This window comes from Ranitomeya imitator, chromosome 10, assembly GCF_032444005.1.
Source record: "Ranitomeya imitator isolate aRanImi1 chromosome 10, aRanImi1.pri, whole genome shotgun sequence".
Classification (NCBI taxonomy): Eukaryota; Metazoa; Chordata; class Amphibia; order Anura; family Dendrobatidae; genus Ranitomeya; species Ranitomeya imitator.
This window is the reverse complement of record NC_091291.1, coordinates 137,040,877-137,064,725: the sequence shown is the minus strand read 5'-3', so window position 1 is coordinate 137,064,725 and position 23,849 is coordinate 137,040,877. Positions and strand designations below refer to the sequence as shown.

The 23,849-nt window shown below is 52.5% G+C and overlaps 1 protein-coding gene across 1 annotated transcript; it reads left to right on the top strand.

Moving 5' to 3' along the window:
- The first annotated feature begins 487 nt into the window (after positions 1–487).
- Positions 488–23,849, top strand: SRM (spermidine synthase). The gene is made up of 8 exons (XM_069741789.1): positions 488–677; positions 21,214–21,334; positions 21,585–21,677; positions 21,786–21,939; positions 22,026–22,109; positions 22,185–22,330; positions 22,622–22,744; positions 23,218–23,849. Exons 1-8 carry the CDS (start codon positions 544–546, stop codon positions 23,233–23,235), a joined length of 873 nt encoding a protein of 290 aa, XP_069597890.1. The 5' UTR covers positions 488–543; the 3' UTR covers positions 23,236–23,849.

The following is a 23,849-nucleotide window of genomic DNA, read 5'->3' as shown; positions in this document are numbered from 1 at the left end:
CGATTCCATCGCTGTGTTACTTATTAGGCTGCTTGCTGTAGTTTTAATGCAATCAGTGTTTTATCAGCAGACTATTACAGGACTAGGTGTCACATGCTGCCCAGTCCAGCTAATCTGTAACCACACCCACCAGCACTGATTGGCAGCTTTTGGCTGGGGTAGGCGGGGTTATACAGAGCTCAACCATCTGCATTGCTAGCTCAGAGAAGGGGGCGTGGTCCTATTTAAGGGTGGGATGTAGTCTGTTAGGGGGATAACTCACAAACCTGACACTATCCCAGTCTCCTCCATTCCTTGCGCCACTGGCGCCTCTTCTCCGGGCGCACAGCGGCCGCCACTCACCGATTCTTCTAAGTAACTTCCTTTTGCCAGTTGCAAAGATGGCGACAGCGATGTGTGAGTCTACGTCTCACTAGCACCACGTGGCGAGTCACTCTAACGTAATAGTCGTGTGGCCCCGCCCTAGTGCGTCTTGATTGGTCACCGTCATGCACGCTGCGCACAACAGGTTAGTGTGCGCCGTGCACCGCTCAGGGAGCCGCTATGGAGCTGCAGGTCCGGGATGGCTGGTTCCGGGAGACGTGCAGCCTGTGGCCGGGGCAGGCGATGTCGCTGCAGGTGGAGGAGGTGCTGCATCACCACAAGTCCGCCTTCCAGGAGATCCTAGTGTTCAGGAGGTGAGGAGCTGCACCTGCCCCCGGGTCACGTGTCCTCTGGACAATGTGCCACTGAGGGGCCCACAGCTGTTGCAGGACTACAACTCCCAGCATGCATCTGCGCGCGGACACGTTGGGATCTGTAGTCCTGAAACGGCCAGAGCGCCGTAGTCTGCGCAGCGCTGATCTGTAGCTGTCAGCTGATGTTGGGGGTTGTAGTTCTGCTGCACGTGTTCAGGCAGGACATCACATAGAGTGAGGGACAACTCACCCATCAGGGTGGGAGCAGGTATGCTGGGAGTTGTAGTGTGCTGTTCTCAGCGGTTTGGTATTCTGTGCAGTTCCAGCAGGTTCTGTAGTCTGTCCCCAGTGCAGCAAGTCCGGACTGCCGGTCAGTCTGTGATATCTGCAGAACCGCACAGATTCACCACAGAACCGCAGCTTCTACTGCTCCTGTCATCAGCGGCGCCCCCTCTTCCTCCTCCACTCTATTATTGCCCCCCTTATTCCTCCTCTTTATCTTCGGTGCCCCCTCTTCCTCCTCTGTCAGCAGTGACCCCTCTTCTTCCTTTTCTTTCCCCCCTTTTGTTAGTGGCGCCTACTCTTCCAACTTTTTCTTTCTTTGCATCAGCGGCGCCCCCTCTTCTTTCCCCTCCTTCTTTCTCTTCTTTCTCTGCATCATCGGCGCCCCCTCTTCTTTCCCCTCCTTCTTTCTCTTCTTTCTTTGCATCAGCGGCGCCCCCTCTTCTTTCCCCTCCTTCTTTCTCTTCTTTCTCTGCATCATCGGCGCCCCCTCTTCTTTCCCCTCTTTCCTCTCTGCATCATCGGCGCCCCCTCTTCTTTCCCCTCTTTCCTCTCTGCATCAGTGGCGCCCCCTCTTTCGCCTCCTTCTTTCCCCTCTTCTTCTTTCTCTTTGCGCACGGTGACTCAGTGGTTAGCACAGCAGCCTTGCAGCGCTGGAGTCCTGGGTTCAAATCCCACCCAGGACAACATCTGCAAAGAGTTTGTATGTTTTCTCCGTGTTTGCGTGGGTTCTCTCCAGGTTCTCCGGTTTCCTCCCACATTCCAAAGACATACTGACAGGGAATTTAGATTGTGAGCCCCATCGGGGACAGCGATGATATTGTGCAAAAAACTGTAAAGCGCTGCGGAATATGTTAGCGCTATGTAAAAATAAAGATTTATTTATTCCTCTCTGCATCCGCGACGCCTCCTCTTCTTCCTCTTTCTTTGTATCAGCGGCGCCCCCTCATCCACCTCCTTTCCCCTCTTCTTCCTTTCTGCAATAGCAGTGCCCCCTCATCTTCTTCCTCCTTTCCCCTCTGTCAGCGGCGCCTCCTCCTCATTTCATCTCTGCATCAGTGGCCCCCTCTTCCAGCTCCTTCTTTCCCCTCTTCTTCCTTTTTCCTCTCTGCATCAGCAGCGCCCCTCATCTTCCTCCTCCTTTCCCCTCTGTCAGCGGCACCTCCTTTTCTTCTCTTCTTCCTCTTTCTTTCCTCTCTGCATCAACGGCGCCCCCTCTTCCACCTCTTCAGAAGACAGGATGCCGCTGACGTTTAAAGGATAGAGGAAGAAGAGGGAAAAGAAGGATCTTTCCTCTCTTCTTCCTAGCAACCAGGCAACCCCCACATGTACTTATGCTGGCTAACAGATGTAAATCATTCAGCTGCAGCGATGAAAACTAAATCTCCGAGCACTAAAACACTCGGAGGACCCCCGAGCATGCTCGAGAAATCTCGAGTAACAAGTATATCCGCTCATCACTACACCAATAATATATTAATGGGAACCTGTCACCCCCCCAGGCGTTTGTAACTAAAAGAGCCACCTTGTGCAGCACTAATGCTGCATTCTGACAAGGTGGCTCTTTTAGTTATGCTCCTTGTACGCGCTGAAATAAACACTTATAAAATGTGCCCCTCATACCATGAAATCGCCAGGGAGGCGGGACTTTCCTTCCTAATCAGATTCAGCACAGCCGTCATTCATACCCCCTTGGCGCCGCCTCCTCAGCATTGTTTGAATCTGTCCCGGAGCCTGCGTTATCTCTTGGGCATGCGCAGTTAGCGCTGCCCGTCTTCTGACATCATTTGATGTCAGGCTGACTGCGCCTGTGCGGCCGTGCTGCCCGAGATCCCGCCCCGCAGTGTCTTCTGATTTATTCTCACTGCGGGGCTGGGATTCATGGGCATGCGCAGTGCATATCTTCGCCTCTCACTCCTCTCCATCCGCCTTCTTCAGACTGTGCGGCGTCAGCTGATCCCTAATCGCCGTGGCATGTGACATGACACAACCACATCCTTATGCTGCATCCTTTTCCAGCCTCTTGACTCAGGTAACCTTTGATCATGTTTTATCAGCTCCATTACATCACATTTGTCTCCAAATCCTATATTCCCTATGCATTGCATATTATCCTTTACATGCCTGCCATCTGGTGATTGTTCATGTAATTACAGTCCACATGATATTTCTATGCTCTAATATAGATTGCGATTTGTTCCAGTTCTTTCATTTGTCAGCTGTTTTTAGCAATTTTAAATTGCTTATCTGCTATGTTAGATTAATACCTGTGGTGTTTAGGCCTTTCCTGCTTTCTATTCTCTGTGAGATAGAGGACTATGAGGTGAAACTCTTGAGACGCTTTTGCGCCCATCACCTTTCTGAGATATACCCTTTCAATCTCTTTAGGGGAACACTTTCCGGGAGCACACATATTATCAAAAAATCACCATCTTCTTGTGTCACATCCTGATTAGTTCTTTAGAGGTCCTACAATTCCCTTTCCATCTCCCTGTCTTTTTATACTAAATTAGTTGTTTTAAACATTTTTGTTAATAAAAAATTGTTTTATTCTATTACCTTTTTGCGTCACTTCCTAGATCATTAGGTAAACTTTGGTAATTATGTATACCTGAAGTGCTACCGCCATTTATATGTCGGATCATGGGATTAATGACATCAAATGATGTCAGAAGACTGGCAGCGCTAACTGCGCATGCCCAAGGGATAACATAACAGCGCAGGATCCAGGACAGATTCAAACAATGCTGAGGAGGCGGCGCTCCGCGCTAAGGGGGTATGAATGACGGCTGTGCTGAATCTGATTAGGAAGGAATGTCCCGCCTCCCTGGCGATTTCATGGTATGAGGGGTCACATTTTATAAGTGTTTATTTCAGTGTGTGCAAGGAGCATAACTAAAAGAGCCACCTTGTCCAAATGCAGCATTAGTGCTGCACAAGGTGGCTCTTTGAGTTACAAACACCTGGGGGGGGGGGGGGGGTGACAGGTTCCATTTAAAAGGGAAAAAAAAACTTTATTAACACCTCAGCGTTCAAGCATAACTGAAACCATGTACGTCCCCCCCCCCCCCGTGTGATATATAAACCACAAGGTGACCGTTAAGAAAAAGCCTGCCCCTAATACATACAACATGAGAAACAATTGTGCAGCGTGATACGCTGGCTGAAATAGAGTCCTAATCTGTGGTACACAGGATGCTTATCCCTTTAAATGTATATAGAGCCGTATCATATAATACAATGAACCAGGCAGCACACTAAATAACTACAGGCAACAAACCTCACTAATATAGGTAGTGCATGCCCTGCAGGTTACAAGACAGGCTCAAAGTACAGATAGAAATCAAGACACAGGTGCTGCAGTACCACCTAGCCAGACTGAATATGAGCCCTGCAGAAGCAGAAGGCCACCTGGAACCCATCCGTGACGGAAGGAAAGGAGCAAGGGGAGAGAGAAAAGAAAAGTAGCCCACATGTATCGCCGTTACCTGAACGGCTTCGTCAGGGGAAGTGAAACTGGTAGTGAAAAACAGTATTAAATACCTTCATCATTAGTGATCACTGTGTGCATCAGCAGCCAGGGATGGGAACTGGAAGTCACATGAGGGAAGTGTGAATGCAGAATGGGCAGACCTCTCTGCCCCAGTGTGTCGTTTGCCAGAATCGACGCATAAGGGACCGAAGGTGGAAAAGGCGCATGCACAGCTCCTGGGAGACCAAGGAGAGACTGAAGAAATCAAAGTGTACAGGGGTCATAATACTGATGCAATCTAACAGATAGTGGAAAAGAGTGAGGAAAGAAAGAATCCTGCAGGCGGTTCCTAAATGTAGACTGAGAACAAGAGTGCATGTTATTAAAAAGGTTGAGCCATAAGATGAACAAAAAAGGTGAAATTAAAATAATTAGAAATATGTACAATATACATGTGTCTGTGGGGCAAGTTAAATAGCTGCAAAAAAGTTATAAAAAAAAAACCAATAACACACAAATGTACAAATTGAAAAACATGGAATCAAAATTATACAAAAATGTGAAAAAAAAGGAAAAGCAAACTATTAATAAAAATAAATGTTCCTTTGCATCTGCATAGTCCCCTCTTCTGCCTCCTTTCCCCTCTTCCTACTTTCTTTCCTTGCTGCATCAGCGGCGCCCCCTTTTCTTCCTTCTTTCCCCTTTTTGTCAGCGGCGCCTGTAATTCTTCCTTTCTTTCCTCTCTGCATCAGCGGCGCCCCCTCTTCCGCCTCCTTCGGATTTATTTCCTCTCTGCATCTGAGTAGTCCCCTCTTCTTCCTTTCATTCCTCTCTGCATCAGCTGCTCCCCCCTCTTCCGCCTCCTTCTTTCCTTTCTTCCTACTTTCATTCCTTGCTGCATCACCCCTCTTCTTCTCCCTCTTTGTCAGCGGCACCTGCTATTCTAACTTTCTTTCCTCTCTGCATCAGCGGCGGCCCCATTTCCGCCTTCTTCTTTCCCCTCTTCTTCCTCTTTCTGCTCTCCATTAGCAGCACCCCCTCTTCTTCCTCTTTCATTCCTCTCTGCATCAGCCGCTCCCCCTTTTCCACCTCCTTCTCCTTTGTCAGCTGCTCCCCCTCTTCTTCCAATTTCTTACCTCTCTGCATCAGCGGCGTCCCCTCTTCTTCCTCTTTTTTCTTGTCTGCATCAGCAGCACCCTCTCTTCCACCTCCTTCTCCCCCCCGCCCTTATCAGTGACGTCCACTCTTCCTCTCCGCATCAGCGGCATCCCCTTTTCTTCCTCTTTCGTCTCTGCATCAGCTGCGCCCCCTCTTCCTTCTTTCCCCTCTTCTTCCTCTCTTACCTCTCTGCATCAGCGGCGCCCCCTCTTTCACCTCCTTTTACTCCCCCTTTGTCATCGGCGTCCCCTTTTTTTCCTTTCTGCATTAGCGACGCCTCCTCTTCCACCTCCTTTCCCCTTTGTCAGCGATGCCTCATCTTCCTCTTTCCTTCTTCTCTGCATCAGCAGCACCCCCTCTTCCATCTTTTTTTTTCCCCCCTTTGTCAACCGCTCCCCCTCTTCCAGTTTCTTACTCCTCTGCATCAGCGGCGTCCCCTCTTCCACCTACTCCTTTCCCCTTTGAAAGCCCTTTCCCCTTTTCCCCCCTTGTTAGCGGCGTCCCCTCTTCTTCCTTTCTTTCCTCTCTGCATCAGCGGCATCCACTATTCTTCCTCTTTCTTTCCTCACTGCATCACCCGCGTCCCATCTTCCTCTTTCTTTTGTCTCTGCATCAGATGTGCCCCCTCTTCCCTTCTTCCTCTTTCTTACCTCTCTGCATAAGCGGCATCCCCTTTCACCTCCTTCTTTCCCCTCCTTTGTCGGTGGCGTCCTCTTCCTTTCCTCTGCGTCAGCTGCGCCCCCTCTTCCTTCTTTCCCCTCTTCTTTCTTAGGCTACTTTCACACTTGCGTCGGTACGGGGCCGTCGCTATGCGTCGGGCCGTCGTACCGACGCACGTTGTGAAAAAAATGCACAACGGGGGCAGCGGATGCAGTTTTTCAACGCATCCGCTGCCCCATTGTAATGTCTGGGGAGGAGGGGGCGGAGTTTCGGCCGCACATGCACAGTCAAAAATGGCGGACGCGACCCACAAAAAAAATTACATGTAACTTTTTTTGTGCCGACTGTCCGCCAAAACACGACGGATTCAACATGTGGCCATGCGTCGCTAATGCAAGTCTATGGAGAAAAAACGCATCTTGCGGGCAACTTCGCAGGACACGTTTTTTTCCCCAAAATGACGCATTGTGACGTACGTCACACAATGCAAGTGTGAAAGTAGCCTTACTTCTCTGCATCATTGACACCCCCTTTTTCACCTTCTTTGTTGGCGGCGTCCCCTCTTCTTCCTTTCTTTCCTCTCTGAATCAGCGGCATCCCCTCTTCCATCTTTTTCTCCCCCCTTTGTCAGCCGCTCCTCCTCTTCTTCCAATTGACACCTCTGCATCAGCGGTGTCCCCTCTTCTTCTTTTTTCTTGTCTGCATCAGCAGCACCCCCTCTTCCAACTCCTCCACCCCCCCCTTTGTCAGCGGTGTCCCCTCTTCTTCATTCTTTCGTCTCTGTATCAGCTGCGCCCCCTCTTCCTTCTTTCCCCTCTCTTACCTCTCTGCATCAGCGGTGCCCCCTCTTTCACCTCCTTCTCCTCCCCCCCCCTTTGCCACCTCCTCCTTTCCCCTCTTTGTCAGCAATGCCTCATCTTCTTCCTCTTTCCTTCTCCTCTGCATCAGCAGCACCCCCTCTTCCATCTTTTCTCCCCACCTTTGTCAGCTGCTCCCCCTCTTGCAATTTCTTACCTCTGCATCAGCGGCGTCCCCTCTTCTTTCTTTTCTGCATCAGCAGCACCCCCTCTTCCACCTCCTTTTCCCCCCCCCTTTGTCAGCGGCATCCCATATTCTTCCTCTTTCCTCACTGCGGCATCACCTCTTCTTCCTCTTTCTTTCGTCTCTGCATCAGCTACGCCCCCTCTTCCTTCTTTCCCCTCTTCTTCCTCTTACCTCTCTGCATCAGCGGCGCCCTCTTTCACCTCCTTCTTTCCCCCCTTTGTCGGCGGTGTCCCCTCTTCTTTCTTCCTTTCCTCTCTGCATCAGCTGCGCTCCCTCTTCGGCTTCCTTCCCCTCTTCCTCTTTCTTACCTATGCATCAGCGGCGCCCCCTCTTCACCTCCTTCTTTCCCCCCATTGTTAGCGGCGTCCCCTCTTCTTCCTTCCTTTCCTCTCTGCATCAGCCACGTCCCCGTTTCTCTTTCTTTCGTCTCTGCATCAGATGCGCCCCCTCTTCCTTCTTTCCCCTCTTCTTCCTTTTTCTTACCTCTCTGCATCCGCGGCGCCCCCTTTCACCTCCTTCTTTCCCCTCCTTTGTCGGTGTCGTCCTCTTCCTTTCCTCTCTGCGTCAGCTGCGCCCCCTCTTCCGCTTCCTTCTTTCTTACCTCTTTGCATCAGCGGCGCTCTTTCACCTTTTTTCCCCTCCTTTGTTGGCGGCGTCCCCTCTTCTTCTTTTCTTTACTCTCTGCATCAGCGGCATCCCCTCTTCCATCTGTTCCCCCCCCCCCCCCGCTTTGTCAGCCGCTCCCCCCCTTCTTCCAATTTACCTCTGCATCAGCGGCATCCCCTCTTCTTCCTTTTTTTGTCTTCATCAGCAGCACCCCCTCTTCCACCTCTTCTCCCTCCCCCTTTGTCAGCGGCGTCCCCTCTTGTTCCTTTCTTTCCTCTGCATTAGCGTCATTCCCTCTTCTTCGTTTCTTACCTCTCTGCATCAGCCGCGTCCCCTCTTCTTCCTCTTTCTTCCGTCTCTACATCAGCTGCGCCCCCTCTTCCTTCCCCTCTTCTTCCTTTCTTTTCTCTGCATCAGCAGCACCCTCTCTTCCATCTTTCCCCCCCCCTTAGTCAGCTGCTCCCCCTGTTCCAATTTCTTATTTCTGCATCAGCGGCGCCCCCTCTATCACCTCCTTCTTTCCCCTCCTTTGTCGGCGGCGTCCCCTCTTCTTCTTTTCTTTCCTCTCTGCATAAGCTGCGCCCCGTCTTACGCTTCCTTATTTCCCCTTTTTTTACCTCTCTGCATCAGCGGCGCCCCCTCTTCCATCTTTTTCTCCCCTCCTTTGTCAGCCGCTCCCCCTCTTCTTCCAATTTCTTACCTCTCTGCAACAGCGACGTCCCCTCTTCTTCCTTTTTTTCTTGTCTGCATCAGCAGCACCCCCTCTTACTCCTCCTCCCCCCCCCTTTTTGTAAACGGCGTGCCCTCTTCCTCTCCGCATCAGCGGCATCTTCTATTCTTCCTCTTTCCTCACTGCATCAGTGGCATCCCCTCTTCTTCCTATTTCTTTTGTCTCTGCATCAGCTGCGCCCCCTCTTCCTTCTTTCCCCTCTTCTTCCTCTCTTACCTGTCTGCATTAGCGGCGCCTCCTCTTCCACCTCCTCCTTTCCCCTCTTTGTCATCGACGCCTCATCTTCTTCCTCTTTCCTTCTCCTCTACATCAGCAGCACCCCCTCTTCCATCTTTTTCTCCCTCCCCCCTTTGTCAGCTGCTCCCCCCCCCCTCTTCCAATTCCTTACCTCTGCATCAGCGGCGTCCCCTCTTCTTTTCCCCTTTTTCAGCGATGCCTCATCTTCTTCCTCTTTCTTTCGTCTTTGCATCAGCTGCGGCCCCTCTTCCTTTTTTCTCCTCTTTCTCACCTCTCTGCATTAGCGGCGTCTCCTCTTCCACCTCCTCCTTTCCCCTCTCTGTAATGCCTCATCTTCTTCCTCTTTCCTTCTCCTCTGCATCAGCAGCACCCCCTCTTCCATCTTTTTCTCCCCCCCCCCTTTGTCAGCTGCTCTTTCAATTTCTTACCTCTGCATCAGCGGCGTCCTTTTCTTTCTTGTCTGCATTAGCAGCACCCCCTCTTCCACCCTTTGTCAGCGGCGTCCCCTCTTCTTCCTCTTTCTTTCCTCTCTGCATCAGCGGCATCCCCTATTCTTCCTCTTTCTTTCGTCTCTGCATCAGCTGCGCCCCCTCTTCCTTCTTTCCCCTCTTCTTCCTTTTTATTACCTCTCTGCATCAACGCCGCCCTCTTTAACCTTCTCTCCCCCCTTTTGTCGGCGGCTTCCCCTCTTCCTTTCCTCTCTGCATCAGCTGCGCCCAATATTCTTCCTCTTTCTTTCTTCACTGCATCAGCGGCATCATCTCTTCCTCTTTCATTCCTTTCTGCATCAGCCGCGTCTCTCTTCTTCCTCTTTCTTCCATCTCTGCATCAGCGGCGCCCCCTCTATCACCTCCTTCTTTCCCCTCCTTTGACGGCAGCGTCCCATCTTCTTCCTCCTTTCTTTCCCCTCTGCAGCAGCTGCACCCCGTCTTACGCTTCCTTCTTTCCCCTCTTCCTCTTTCTTACCTCTGCATCAGCGGCGCCCCCTCTTCCATCTTTTTCTCCCCCCCCCTTTGTCAGCCGCTCCCCCTCTTTTTCCAATTTCTTACCTCTCTGCAACAGCGGCGTCCCCTCTTCCTTTTTTTTTGTCTGCATCAGCAGCACCCCCTGTTCCACCTCCTCCCCCCCCCACCTTTGTACGCGGCGTCCCCTCTTCCTCTCCGCATCAGCGGCATCTTCTATTCTTCCTCTTTCCTCACTGCATCAGAGGCATCCCCTCTTCTTCCTCTTTCTTTTGTCTCTGCATCAGCTGCGCCCCCTCTTCCTTCTTTCCCCTCTTCTTCCTCTCTTCCCTCTCTGCATTAGCGGCGCCTCCTCTTCCACATCCTCCTTTCCCCTTTGTCATCGATGCCTCATCTTCTTCCTCTTTCCTTCTCTGCATCAGCAGTACCCCCTCTTCCATGCTTTTCTCCCCCCTTTGTCATCCGCTCCCTCTCTCCTTCCAATTTCTTTCCTCTCTGCATCAGCGGCGTCCCCTCTTCTTTTCCCCTTTTTCAGCGATGCCTCATCTTCTTCCTCTTTCTTTAGTCTCTGCATCAGCTGCGGCCCCTCTTTAACCTTCTCTCCCCCCCTTTGTCGGCGGCGTCCCCTCTTCCTTTCCTCTCTGCATCAGCTGCGCCCACTATTCTTCCTCTTTCTTTCCTCACTGCATCAGCCATTTCTCTTCTTCCTCTTTCTTCCATCTCTGCATCAGCGGCGCCCCCTCTATCACCTCCTTCTTTCCCCTCCTTTGTCGGCGGCATCCATCTTCTTCCTTTCTTTTGTCTCTGCATCAGCTGCGCCCCCTCTTCCTTCTTTCCCCTCTTCTTCCTCTCTTACCTCTCTGCATTAGCGGCGCCTCCTCTTCCACCTCCTCCTTTCCCTTCTTTGTCATCGATGCCTCATCTTCTTCCTCTCTCCTTCTCCTCTGCATCAGCAGCACCCCCCTTCCATCTTTTTCTCCCCCTTCCCCTTGTCAGCTGCTCCCCCCTCTTCCAATTCCTTACCTCTACATCAACGGCGTCCCCTCTTCCACCTCCTCCTTTCCCTTCTTTGTCATCGATGCCTCATCTTCTTCCTCTTTCCTTCTCCTCTGCATCAGCTGCGCCCCCTCTTCCTTCTTTCCCCTCTTCTTCCTTTTTTCTTACCTCTCTGCATCAGCGGCGCCCTCTTTCACCTTCTCTCCCCCCCCTTTGTCGGCGGCGTCCCCCCTTTCTTTCCTCTCTGCATCAGCGGCGTCCCCTCTTCTTCCTTTCTTTCCTCTCTGCATCAGCGGCGCCTCCTCTTCCACCTTTTTCTCCCTCCCTTTGTCAGCCGTTCTTCTTCCAATTTCTTAGCTCTCTGCATCAGCGGCATCCCTTCTTTTTTTCTTGTCTGCATCAGCAGCACCCCTTCTTCCACCTACTCCCCCCCCCCCCCCCCTTTGTAAGCGGTGTCCCCTCTTCCTCTCCGCATCAGCGGCATCTTCTATTCTTCTTCTTTCCTCACTGCATCAGCGGCATCCCCTCTTCTTCCTCTTTCTTTTGTCTCTGCATCAGCTGCGCCCCCTCTTCCTTCTTTCCCCTCTTCTTCCTCTTACCTCTCTGCATTAGCGGCGCCTCCTCTTCCACCTCCTCCTTTCCCCTCTTTGTCAGCGATGCCTCATCTTCTTCCTCTTTCCTTCTCCTCTGCATCAGCATCACCCCCTCTTCCATCTTTTTCTCCCCCCCCTTTGTCAGCTGCTCCCCCCTCTTCCAATTCCTTACCTCTGCATCAGCGGCGTCCCCTCTTCTTTCTTGTCTGCATCAGCGGCATCCCCTCTTCCACCTCCTCTTTTCCCCTTTTAAAGCGATGCCTCATCTTCTTCCTCTTTCCTTCTCCTCTGCATCAGCAGCACCCCCTCTTCCACCCTTTGTAAGCGGAGTCCCCTCTTCCTCTCCGCATCAGCTGCATCTTCTATTCTTCTTCTTTCCTCTCTGCATAAGCGGCGTCCCCTCTTCTTCCTTTCTTTCCTCTCTGCATCAGCGGCGCCTCCTCTTCCATCTTTTTCTCCCCCCCCCTTTGTCATCCGCTCCCTCTCTTCTTCCAATTTTTTTCCTGTCTGCATCAACGGCGTCCCCTCTTTTCCCCTTTTAAAGCGATGCCTCATCTTCTTTTTCCTCTTTCTCTGCATCAGCTGTACCCCCTCTTCCATCTTTTTCTCCCCCCTTTGTCATCCGCTCCCTCTCTTCTTCCAATTTCTTTCCTCTCTGCATCAGCGACGTCCCCTTTTCCCCTTTTTCAGCGATGCCTCATCTTCTTCCTCTTTCTTTTGTCTCTGCATCAGCTGCGCCCCCTCTTCCTTCTTTCCCCTCTTCCCTCTCTGCATTAGCGGCGCCTCCTCTTCCACCTCCTCCTTTCCCCTCTTTGTCAGCGATGCCTCATCTTCTTCCTCTTTCCTTCTCTGCATCTGCAGCACCCTCTCTTCCATCTTTTTCCCCCGCTTTGTCAGCTGCTCCCCCCTCTTCCAATTTCTTACCTCTGCATCAGCGGCATACCCTCTTCCACCTCCTCTTTTCCCCTTTTAAAGCGATGCCTCATCTTCTTCCTCTTTCCTTCTCCTCTGCATCAGCATCACCCCCTCTTCCATCTTTTTCTCCCCCCCCTTTGTCAGCTGCTCCCCCCTCTTCCAATTCCTTACCTCTGCATCAGCGGCGTCCCCTCTTCTTTCTTGTCTGCATCAGCAGCAACCCTCTCTTCCATCTTTTTCTCCCCCCTTTGTCATCCGCTCCCTCTCTTCCAATTTCTTACCTCTCTGCAACAGCGGCGTCCCCTCTAACTTCTTTCCCCTCTTCCCTCTCTGCATTAGCAGCGCCTCCTTTTCCACCTACTCCTTTCCCCTCTTTGTCATCGATGCCTCATCTTCTTCCTCTTTCCTTCTCTGCATCAGCAGTACCCCCTTTTCCATCTTTTCCTCCCCCCTTTGTCATCCGCTCCCTCTCTTCTTCCAATTTCTTTCCTATCTGCATCAGCGGTGTCCCCTCTTCTTTTCCCCTTTTTCAGCGATGCCTCATCTTCTTCCTCTTTCTTTCGTTTCTGCATCAGCTGCGGCCCCTCTTCCTTTTTTCTCTTCTTTCTTACCTCTCTGCATTAGCGGCGTCTCCTCTTCCACCTCCTCCTTTCCCCTCTTTGTAATGCCTCATCTTCTTCCTCTTTCCTTCTCCTCTGCATCAGCAGCACCCCCTCTTCCATCTTTTTCTCCCCCCCCCCCCCCTTTGTCAGCTGCTCTTTCAATTTCTTACCTCTGCATCAGCGGCGTCCCCTTCTTTCTTGTCTGCATCAGCAGCACCCCCTCTTCCACCCTTTGTCAGCGGCGTCCCCTCTTCTTCCTTTCTGCATCAGCTGCGCCCCTCTTCCTTCTTTCCCCTCTTCCTTTTTATTACCTCTCTGCATCAGCGGCACCCTCTTTTACCTTCTCTCCCCCCCCCCCTTTGTCGGCGGCGTCCCCTCTTCTTCCTTTCTTTCCTCTCTGCATCAGCAGCGCCTCCTCTTCCACTTTTTCTCCCCCTCTTTTGTCAGCCGCTCTTCTTCCAATTTCTTACCTCTCTGCATCAGCAGCACCCCTTCTTCCACCTCCTCCCCCCCTTTGTAAGCAGCGTCCCTTCTTCCTCTCCGCATCAGCGGCATCCCCTCTTCTTCCTTTCTTTTGTCTCTGCATCAGCTGCGCCCCCTCTTCCTTCTTTCCCCTCTTCCTCTCTGCATTAGCGGCGCCTCCTCTTCCACCTCCTCCTTTCCCCTCTTTGTCATCGATGCCTCATCTTCTTCCTCTTTCCTTCTCCTCTGCATCAGCAGCAGCCCCTCTTCCATCTTTTTCTTCCCCTCCCCCTTCCTTGTCAGCTGCTCCCCCCTCTTCCAATTCCTTACCTCTGCATCAGCGGCGTCCCCTCGTCTGTCTTGTCTGCATCAGCAGCATCCCCTCTTCCACCTCCTCTTTTCCCCTTTTAAAGCGATGCCTCATCTTCTTCCTCTTTCCTTCTCTGCATCAGCAGCTCCCCCTCTTCCATCTTTTTCTCCCCCCCCCCCTTTGTCAGCTGCTCTTTCAATTTCTTACCTCTGCATCAGCGGCGTCCCCTTCTTTCTTGTCTGCATCAGCAGCACCCCCTCTTCCACCCTTTGTAAGCGGCGTCCCCTCTTCCTCTCCGCATCAGCGGCATCTTCTATTCTTCTTCTTTCCTCACTGCATCAGCGGCATCCCCTCTTCCTCTTTATTTTGTGTCTGCATCAGCTGCGCCCCCTCTAACTTCTTTCCCCTCTTCTTCCTCTCTGCATTAGCGGCGCCTCCTCTTCCACCTCCTCCTTTCCCCTCTTTGTCAGCGATGCCTCATCTTCTTCCTCTTCCCTGCATCAGCTGCACCCCCTCTTCCATCTTTTTCTCCCCCCTCCTTTGTCAGCTGCTTTTTCAATTTCTTACCTCTGCATCAGCGGTGTCCCCTTCTTTCTTGTCTGCATCAGCAGCACCCCCTCTTCCACCCTTTGTCATCTGTGTCCCCTCTTCCTCTCCGCATCAGCGGCATCTTCTATTCTTCTTCTTTCCTCACTGCATCAGCGGCATCCCCTCTTCCTTTTGTCTCTGCATCAGCTGCGCCCCCTCTTCCTTCTTCCCCTCTTCTTCCTTTCTGCATTAGCGGCGCCTCCTCTTCCACCTCCTCCTTTCCCCTCTTTGTCAGCGATGCCTCATCTTCCTCTTTCCTTCTCCTCTGCATCAGCAGCGCCCCTCTTCCATCTTTTTCTCCCCCCCCCCTTTTTCAGCTGCTCCCCCCTCTTCCACTTCCTTACCTCTGCATCAGCGGCGTCCCCTCTTCTTTCTTGTCTGCATCAGCGGCATCCCCTCTTCCACCTTTTCCCCTTTTAAAGCGATGCCTCATCTTCCTCTTTCCTTCTCTGCATCAGCAGCACCCCCTCTTCCATCTTTTTCTCCCCCCCCCCCTTTGTCAGCTGCTCTTTCAATTTCTTACCTCTGCATCAGCGGCGTCCCCTTCTTTCTTGTCTGCATCAGCAGCACCCCCTCTTCCACCCTTTGTCAGCGGCGTCCCCTCTTCCTCTCCGCATCATTGGCATCTTCTATTCTTCTTTCCTCACTGCATCAGCGGCATCCCCTTTTCTTCCTCTTTCTTTTGTCTCTTTATCAGCTGCGCCCCCTCTTCCTTCTTTCCCCTCTTCCTCTCTGCATTAGCGGCGCCTCCTCTTCCACCTCCTCCTTTCCCCTCTTTGTCAGCGATGCCTCATCTTCTTCCTCTTTCCTTCTCCTCTGCATCAGCAGCGCCCCTCTTCCATCTTTTTCTCCCCCCCCCCTTTTTCAGCTGCTCCCCCCTCTTCCACTTCCTTACCTCTGCATCAGCGGCGTCCCCTCTTCTTTCTTGTCTGCATCAGCGGCATCCCCTCTTCCACCTCTTTTCCCCTTTTAAAGCGATGCCTCATCTTCCTCTTTCCTTCTCTGCATCAGCAGCACCCCCTCTTCCATCTCTCCCCCCCCCCCCCTTTGTCAGCTGCTTTCAATTTCTTACCTCTGCATCAGCGGCGTCCCCTTCTTTCTTGTCTGCATCAGCAGCACTCCCTTTTCCATCTTTTTCTCCCCCCTTTGTCATCCGCTCCCTCTTCTTCCAATTTCTTTCCTCTCTGCATCAGCGGCGTCCCCTCTTCTTTTCCCCTTTTTCAGCGATGCCTCATCTTCTTCCTCTTTCTTTCGTTTCTACATCAGCAGCGCCCCCTCTTCCATCTTTTTCTCCCCCCTTTGTCAGCCGCTCTTCCAATTTCTTACCTCTCTGCATCAGCAGCACCCCTTCTTCCACCTTCCCCCCCCCTTTTGTAAGCGGCGTCCCCTCTTCCTCTCCGCATCAGCGGCATCTTCTATTCTTCTTCTTTCCTCACTGCATCAGCGGCATCCCCTCTTCTTCCTCTTTCTTTCGTCTCTGCATCTTCAGCACCCCCTCTTCCATCTTTTTCTCCGCCCCCCCTTTTTCAGCTATTCCCCCCTCTTCCAATTCCTTACCTCTGCATCAGCGGCATCCCCTATTCTTCCTCATTTCTTCTCTGCATCAGCAGCGCCCCCTCTTCCATCTTTTTCTCCGCCCCCCCCTTTTTCAGCTGCTCCCCCCTCTTCCAATTCCTTACCTCTGCATCAGCGGCGTCCCCTCTTCTTTCTTGTCTGCATCAGCGGCATCCCCTCTTCCACCTCTTTTAAAGCGATGCCTCATCTTCTTCCTCTTTCCTTCTCTGCATCAGCAGCACCCCCTCTTCCATCTTTTTCTCCCCCCCTTTGTCAGCTGCTCTTTCAATTTCTTACCTCTGCATCAGCGGCGTCCCCTTCTTTCTTGTCTGCATCAGCAGCACCCTCTCTTCCACCCTTTGTCAGCGGCGTCCCCTCTTCTTCCTCTTTCTTTCCTCTCTGCATCAGCGGCATCCCCTATTCTTCCTCTTTCCTTCTCTGCATCAGCAGCGCCCCCTCTTCCATCTTTTTCTCCGCCCCCCCTTTTTCAGCTGCTCCCCCCTCTTCCACTTCCTTACCTCTGCATCAGCGACGTCCCCTCTTCTTTCTTGTCTGCATCAGCAGCACCCCCCTCTTCCATCTTTTTCTCCCCCCTTTGTCATCCGCTCCCTCTCTTCTTCCAATTTTCTTCCTGTCTGCATCAGCGGCGTCCCCTCTTCTTTTCCCCTTTTAAAGCGATGCCTCATCTTCTTCTTCCTCTCTTTCTCTGCATCATTACCCCCTCTTCCATCTTTTTCTCCCCCTTTGTCATCCGCTCCCTCTCTTCTTCCAATTTCTTTCCTCTCTACATCAGCGACGCCCCCTCTTTTCCAACGATGCCTCCTCTTCTTCCTCTTTTTTTCGTCTCTGCATGTGCAGCACCCTCTCTTCCATCTTCCTCCTCTTCCACTTTCTTACCTCTGCATCAGCGGCATCCCTCTCTTCCACCTCTTTTCGCCTTTTAAAGCGATGCCTCATCTTCTTCCTCTTTCCTTCTCCTCTGCATCAGCAGCACCCCCTCTTCCATCTCCCCCCCCCCCTTTGTCAGCTGCTCTTTCAATTTCTTACCTCTGCATCAGCGGCGTCCCCTTCTTTCTTGTCTGCATCAGCAGCACCCCCTCTTCCACCCTTTGTCAGCGGCGTCCCCTCTTCTAACTCTTTCCTTCTCTGCATCAGCAGCACCCCCCTCTTCCATCTTTTTCTCCCCCCTTTGTCATCCGCTCCCTCTTCTTCCAATTTCTTTCCTCTCTGCATCAGCGGCGTCCCCTCTTCCATCTTTTTCTCCCCCCTTTGTCAGCCGCTCTTCCAATTTCTTACCTCTCTGCATCAGCAGCACCCCTTCTTCCACCTCCCCCCCCCTTTGTAAGCGGCGTCCCCTCTTCCTCTCCGCATCAGCGGCATCTTCTATTCTTCTTCTTTCCTCACTGCATCAGCGGCATCCCCTCTTCTTCCTCTTTCTTTCGTCTCTGCATCTTCAGCACCCCCTCTTCCATCTTTTTCTCCGCCCCCCCTTTTTCAGCTATTCCCCCCTCTTCCAATTCCTTACCTCTGCATCAGCGGCATCCCCTCTTCCACCTCCTCTTTTCCCCTTTTAAAGCGATGCCTCATCTTCTTCCTCTTTCCTTCTCCTCTGCATCAGCAGCACCCCCTCTTCCACCTTTTTCTCCGCCCCCCCCTTTTTCAGCTGCTCCCCCTCTTCCAATTCCTTACCTCTGCATCAGCGGCATCCCCTATTCTTCCTCTTTCCTTCTCTGCATCAGCAGCGCCCCCTCTTCCATCTTTTTCTCCGCCCCCCTTTTTCAGCTGCTCCCCCTCTTCCAATTCCTTACCTCTGCATCAGCGGCGTCCCCTCTTCTTTCTTGTCTGCATCAGCAGCACCCCCCTCTTCCATCTTTTTCTCCCCCCTTTGTCATCCGCTCCCTCTCTTCTTCCAATTTTCTTCCTGTTTGCATCAGCGGCGTCCCCTCTTCTTTTCCCCTTTTAAAGCGATGCCTCATCTTCTTCCTCTCTTTCTCTGCATCATCATTACCCCCTCTTCCATCTTTTTCTCCCCCTTTGTCATCCGCTCCCTCTGTTCTTCCAATTTCTTTCCTCTCTACATCAGCGACGCCCCCTCTTTTCCAACGATGCCTCATCTTCTTCCTCTTTTTTTCGTCTCTGCATCTGCAGCACCCTCTCTTCCATCTTCCTCCTCTTCCAATTTCTTACCTCTGCATCAGCGGCATCCCCTCTTCCACCTCCTCTTTTCCCCTTTTAAAGCGATGCCTCATCTTCTTCCTCTTTCCTTCTCCTCTGCATCAGCAGCACCCCCTCTTCCATCTCCCCCCCCCCCCCTTTGTCAGCTGCTCTTTCAATTTCTTACCTCTGCATCAGCGGCGTCCCCTTCTTTCTTGTCTGCATCAGCAGCACCCCCTCTTCCACCCTTTGTCAGCGGCGTCCCCTCTTCTAACTCTTTCCTTCTCTGCATCAGCAGCACCCCCCTCTTCCATCTTTTTCTCCCCCCTTTGTCATCCGCTCCCTTTTCTTCCAATTTCTTTCCTCTCTGCATCAGCGGCATCCCCTCTTCTTTTCCCCTTTTTCAGCGATGCCTCATCTTCTTCCTCTTTCTTTCGTTTCTACATCAGCAGCGCCCCCTCTTCCATCTTTTTCTCCCCCCTTTGTCAGCCGCTCTTCCAATTTCTTACCTCTCTGCATCAGCAGCACCCCTTCTTCCACCTTCCCCCCCCCCCCCCTTTTGTAAGCGGCGTCCCCTCTTCCTCTCCGCATCAGCGGCATCTTCTATTCTTCTTCTTTCCTCACTGCATCAGCGGCATCCCCTCTTCTTCCTCTTTCTTTCGTCTCTGCATCTTCAGCACCCCCTCTTCCATCTTTTTCTCCGCCCCCCCTTTTTCAGCTATTCCCCCCTCTTCCAATTCCTTACCTCTGCATCAGCGGCATCCCCTATTCTTCCTCATTTCTTCTCTGCATCAGCAGCGCCCCCTCTTCCATCTTTTTCTCCGCCCCCCCTTTTTCAGCTGCTCCCCCCTCTTCCAACTCCTTACCTCTGCATCAGCGGCGTCCCCTCTTCTTTCTTGTCTGCATCAGCGGCATCCCCTCTTCCACCTCTTTTAAAGCGATGCCTCATCTTCTTCCTCTTTCCTTCTCTGCATCAGCAGCACCCCCTCTTCCATCTTTTTCTCCCCCCCTTTGTCAGCTGCTCTTTCAATTTCTTACCTCTGCATCAGCGGCGTCCCCTTCTTTCTTGTCTGCATCAGCAGCACCCTCTCTTCCACCCTTTGTCAGCGGCGTCCCCTCTTCTTCCTCTTTCTTTCCTCTCTGCATCAGCGGCATCCCCTATTCTTCCTCTTTCCTTCTCTGCATCAGCAGCGCCCCCTCTTCCATCTTTTTCTCCGCCCCCCCTTTTTCAGCTGCTCCCCCCTCTTCCAATTCCTTACCTCTGCATCAGCGACGTCCCCTCTTCTTTCTTGTCTGCATCAGCAGCACCCCCCTCTTCCATCTTTTTCTCCCCCCTTTGTCATCCGCTCCCTCTCTTCTTCCAATTTTCTTCCTGTCTGCATCAGCGGCGTCCCCTCTTCTTTTCCCCTTTTAAAGCGATGCCTCATCTTCTTCTTCCTCTCTTTCTCTGCATCATTACCCCCTCTTCCATCTTTTTCTCCCCCTTTGTCATCCGCTCCCTCTCTTCTTCCAATTTCTTTCCTCTCTACATCAGCGACGCCCCCTCTTTTCCAACGATGCCTCCTCTTCTTCCTCTTTTTTTCGTCTCTGCATGTGCAGCACCCTCTCTTCCATCTTCCTCCTCTTCCACTTTCTTACCTCTGCATCAGCGGCATCCCTCTCTTCCACCTCTTTTCGCCTTTTAAAGCGATGCCTCATCTTCTTCCTCTTTCCTTCTCCTCTGCATCAGCAGCACCCCCTCTTCCATCTCCCCCCCCCTTTGTCAGCTGCTCTTTCAATTTCTTACCTCTGCATCAGCGGCGTCCCCTTCTTTCTTGTCTGCATCAGCAGCACCCCCCTCTTCCATCTTTTTCTCCCCCCTTTGTCATCCGCTCCCTCTTCTTCCAATTTCTTTCCTCTCTGCATCAGCGGCATCCCCTCTTCCATCTCTCCCTCCCCCCTTGTCAGCCGCTCCCCCTCTTCCAATTTCTTACCTCTGCATCAGCGGCATCCCCTCTTCCACCTCCTCTTTTCCCCTCCGTCATCGATGCCTCATCTTCTTCCTCTTTCCTTCTCTGCATCAGCAGCTCCCCCTCTTCCATCTTTTTCTCCCCCCCCCCCCCCCCCTTTGTCAGCTGCTCTTCCAATTCCTTACCTCTGCATCAGCGGCGTCCCCTCTTTTTTCTTGTCTGCATCAGCAGCACCCCCTCTTCCACCCTTTGTCAGCGGCGTCCCCTTTTCCTCTCCGCATCAGCGGCATCGTCTATTCTTTTCTCACTGCATCAGCGGCATCCCCTCTTCCTCTTTTGTCTCTGCATCAGCTGCGCCCACTCTTCCTTCTTTTTCTCCCCCCCCTTTGTCAGCTGCCCTTCCAATTCCTTACCTCTGCATCAGCAGCACCCCCCTCTTCCACCCTTTGTAAGCTGCCTCCCCTCTTCCTCTCCGCATCAGCGGCATCTTCTATTCTTCCTTTCTTTTGTCTCTGCATTAGCGGCGCCTCCTCTTCCACCTCCTTCTTTCCCCTCTTTGTCAGCGATGCCTCATCTTCTTTTTCTTTCCTTCTCTGCATCTGCAGCACCCCCTCTTCCATCTATTTCTTCCTCCCCCCCCCCCCCCCCTTTGTCAGCTGCTCTTTCAATTTCTTACCTTTGCATCAGCGGCGTCCCCTTCTTTCTTGTCTGCATCAGCAGCACCCCCTCTTCTTCCTCTTTCTTTTGTCTCTGCATCAGCTGCGCCCCCTCTTCTTTCTCTCCTACCTCTCTGCATTAGCGGCGCCCCCTCTTTCACCTCCTCCCCCCCCCCTTTGTCTGCGGCGTCCCATCTTTTTCCTTTCCTTTCTGTATTAGCACCACCCCCTCTTCCACCTCACCTCCCCCTTTGTCAGCCGCTCCCCCTCTTCTTCCAATTTCTTACCTCTGCATCAGCGGCGCCCCCCTCTTTCCCCTCTTCTTCCTCTTTCATTGCATCAGCAGCGCCCTCTTCCACCACCTCCTTTTCTTTTGTCAGTGGTGCCTTATCTTCCTTTCTTCTCTGCATCAGCGGATCCCCTTTTTCCACCTCCTCCCCCGTCAACCATGCCACCACTTGTTCCTTGCCCCCCTTCCGCCTCCTTCTTTCTCCTTTTTTCTCTTTTATTCTTCTCTGCATCAACGGTGCCCCCTCTTTCTTCTCTGATGTACCTATTCTGCAGCTGAGGTTGCTGGGTAATCTGTACCATGTGACTGTCTTGCAGCAAGACGTACGGAAACGTGCTGGTGTTGGATGGGTTAATCCAGTGCACGGAGAGAGACGAGTTTTCCTACCAGGAGATGATTGCAAACCTCCCACTGTGCAGTCACCCTAACCCCAAGAAGGTAAGTGCGTCCCCGAGGAGTAGGAACACCCTCCCCCCCCCCCTTAAATCTACTCCTCTCGTTTGTGCTCATGCTGTAATACTATAAGGTGTCGGCTGCAGCAGACCCCTCTCCCCTCCAATCTGTTCTGTCTGTAGTGGATACCAAGTGCCAACTCAATCCTAATAGGGAGGAGGTGGGCAGTGGAAGGACCTCAACCCCCGGGCAGATGTCTGCCGACTGACAAGCCCTCTCTTCCTCCCCTTCTCAGGTGCTCATAATCGGAGGCGGTGATGGGGGGGTGCTGCGGGAGGTGGTGAAGCACCCGTCTGTGGAGTCTGTGGTGCAGTGTGAGATTGATGAGGTAATTGTCGGGGGTTCAGAACCTGCGTCTGGACCCTCCTCGGATTACAACACCCCCTCCCCCAATATGGCTGTTGTGACCCAACCAGTTGGGACATTTCTTTTCCAGGAGGTCATCAATGTCTCCAAGCAGTTTCTGCCAGGCATGGCCACAGGCTACTCTAGCCCTAAACTCACTCTACACGTGGGCGACGGTTTCCAGTTCATGAAACAGAACCAAGATGCGTTCGACGTCATCATCACGGACTCCTCCGACCCTGTTGGTGAGATCTGGCTTTAAACTTTTCTGGTTCCCTTCGGGTAGTTTTAACCTCTCTCCTCTGTTCCTCATTGTGGTTTTCCGCCCCAGGTCCTGCAGAGTCTCTCTTTAAAGAGTCTTACTATCAGCTGATGAAGACAGCACTCAGGGAGGGCGGGATCCTCTGCTGTCAGGGTGAGGGTCTGCCATGTGTGATCCCTTTGGTGATCGGATGATTCCTCCATTAACCATCTGCTGTCTGCTACTCAGGGGAGTGTCAGTGGCTGCACCTGGACCTCATTAAGGAGATGCACCAGTTCTGTAAGACTCTGTTCCCCGTGGTGGAGTACGCCTACTGCACCATCCCTACCTACCCCAGCGGCCAGATCGGCTTCATGCTCTGCAGCAAAAACCCAGTGAGTCGCTCCACCTGTTCGGTTCTTTACAGAGATATTCACATCTCCCCCCTGAGTATTGGGAGGCATTCACACATCCCCAGCGTCCGCAGCAGCTGTGATTCTTCCAACACCAAATGCACCATATTACTGTATAAGGCAGTGACGTTGGGGCCAGGAGAATCCTGGTCCGGACATCACAGCACACAGATGTGTGTAATTAGGACTAACCCCCTTAAGTGTAGCCCATTTGGGGTCATCACCTCCACATGGAGCGGAGAGCAAGTGTTACTATTCTTTCCCATTTTGCAGAACACCAGTTTCCGGGAGCCGGTGCGGGCGCTGACTCAGGAGCAGGTGGACGAGATGAACCTCAGATACTACAACGCCAATATTCATCGGGCGTCGTTCGTTCTCCCAGAGTTTACACGAAAGGTGGGCGGTAGAGTTCAGCAGGAGATTTGCAGGATCCAGGTTTATGGCTGCCGCACCAGAGTCCTGCGAGCCACCCCCATCTGCCGGCACCAGTGCAGGTCCTGGGAATGTCGTCCAGTCGGAGGCGTCTGGCAGCTCTGGCCTGGCAGCATAAACTATCAACGTGGCCGCAGGATCGTCCTGTGAATTTTTGTGCTCCACTCCAGCAGGATGGTTTATTCTGTGCTATATGGGGGCTTTGACCTGTGCAGCACCACATCTCTTAGCATGTCCGGCTGCTGACGGAGTTGTATATGTGCTACGGGTTGGAGTCTACCGCTAGCATCTGCTGTTTGTGTATGTTTTACCCCCAGTGTCCACCCCCGGAGGGTGCTCCGCCCAGGCGTGTTCTTGATGTCTGCTTTCATGGCTGTGATTGTCTTTGGATCGTCCGTCTCTTTCCTAACACGTTCTCGTCCTCCTTCCTCCGTCAGGCTCTCAGCGATGTGTGACCAGTCGGCAGATGTGACGTGTGACTCTTCAGAAGAGGCCAGGAGCTGCCGTCCCGTGTGAGTGGGTGCAGGACCCCGGCCGCTCTTCCTGGCTCTACTCCAGTTCTGGCAACTGTGATCTGTCCGCTTGTCTCTGCCCCTTTAAGGCCTGGACGTCATGGGTACAAGGGGTTACTCTCCGCATGCATCTTCCTCCTCTTGTCTTATGGCTTCCTTCCTGATGCAAGACGCTGCGGTCCCTTTCACTTTATCATAAAATATCTGCTGCTGCTGCAAGGGTTAATGAAAGTGTCCATGTTTTGTTAACCCTTTCATTGCCAATGTCATCATTACCCCCTAAGTTACAGATATCTATTCCATGCTGAGGCTCGTCTGCGCTATGTCTGACATTTTAGGACTGAACGGTGGGTCACATCTTCACCCGCGAGCATAAGTATTTCATACCTGTCTGCATGGCCACAGGAGGGTCAGATAATGGACGTGCAGGAATATGGGGGTGGAGGTGGCGCAGTCACAGATCCCGACAGCCGCCTCTGGTCGTTACTGCATCTGGGTGACGGTAGCTCCTTATACCGGGGAAGTATTTATAATAAATCTTGGCTGCATCTATGAAA

Coding starts and splice junctions, on each gene's coding strand:
- SRM (XM_069741789.1), top strand. CDS start 544: ATGGAGCTGCAGGTCCGGGATGGCTGGTTCCGGGAGACGTGCAGCCTG. Junction 21,678..21,785: donor TGCAGTGTGAGATTGATGAG/GTAATTGTCGGG, acceptor TTTCTTTTCCAG/GAGGTCATCAATGTCTCCAA. Junction 22,110..22,184: donor CGGGATCCTCTGCTGTCAGG/GTGAGGGTCTGC, acceptor TCTGCTACTCAG/GGGAGTGTCAGTGGCTGCAC.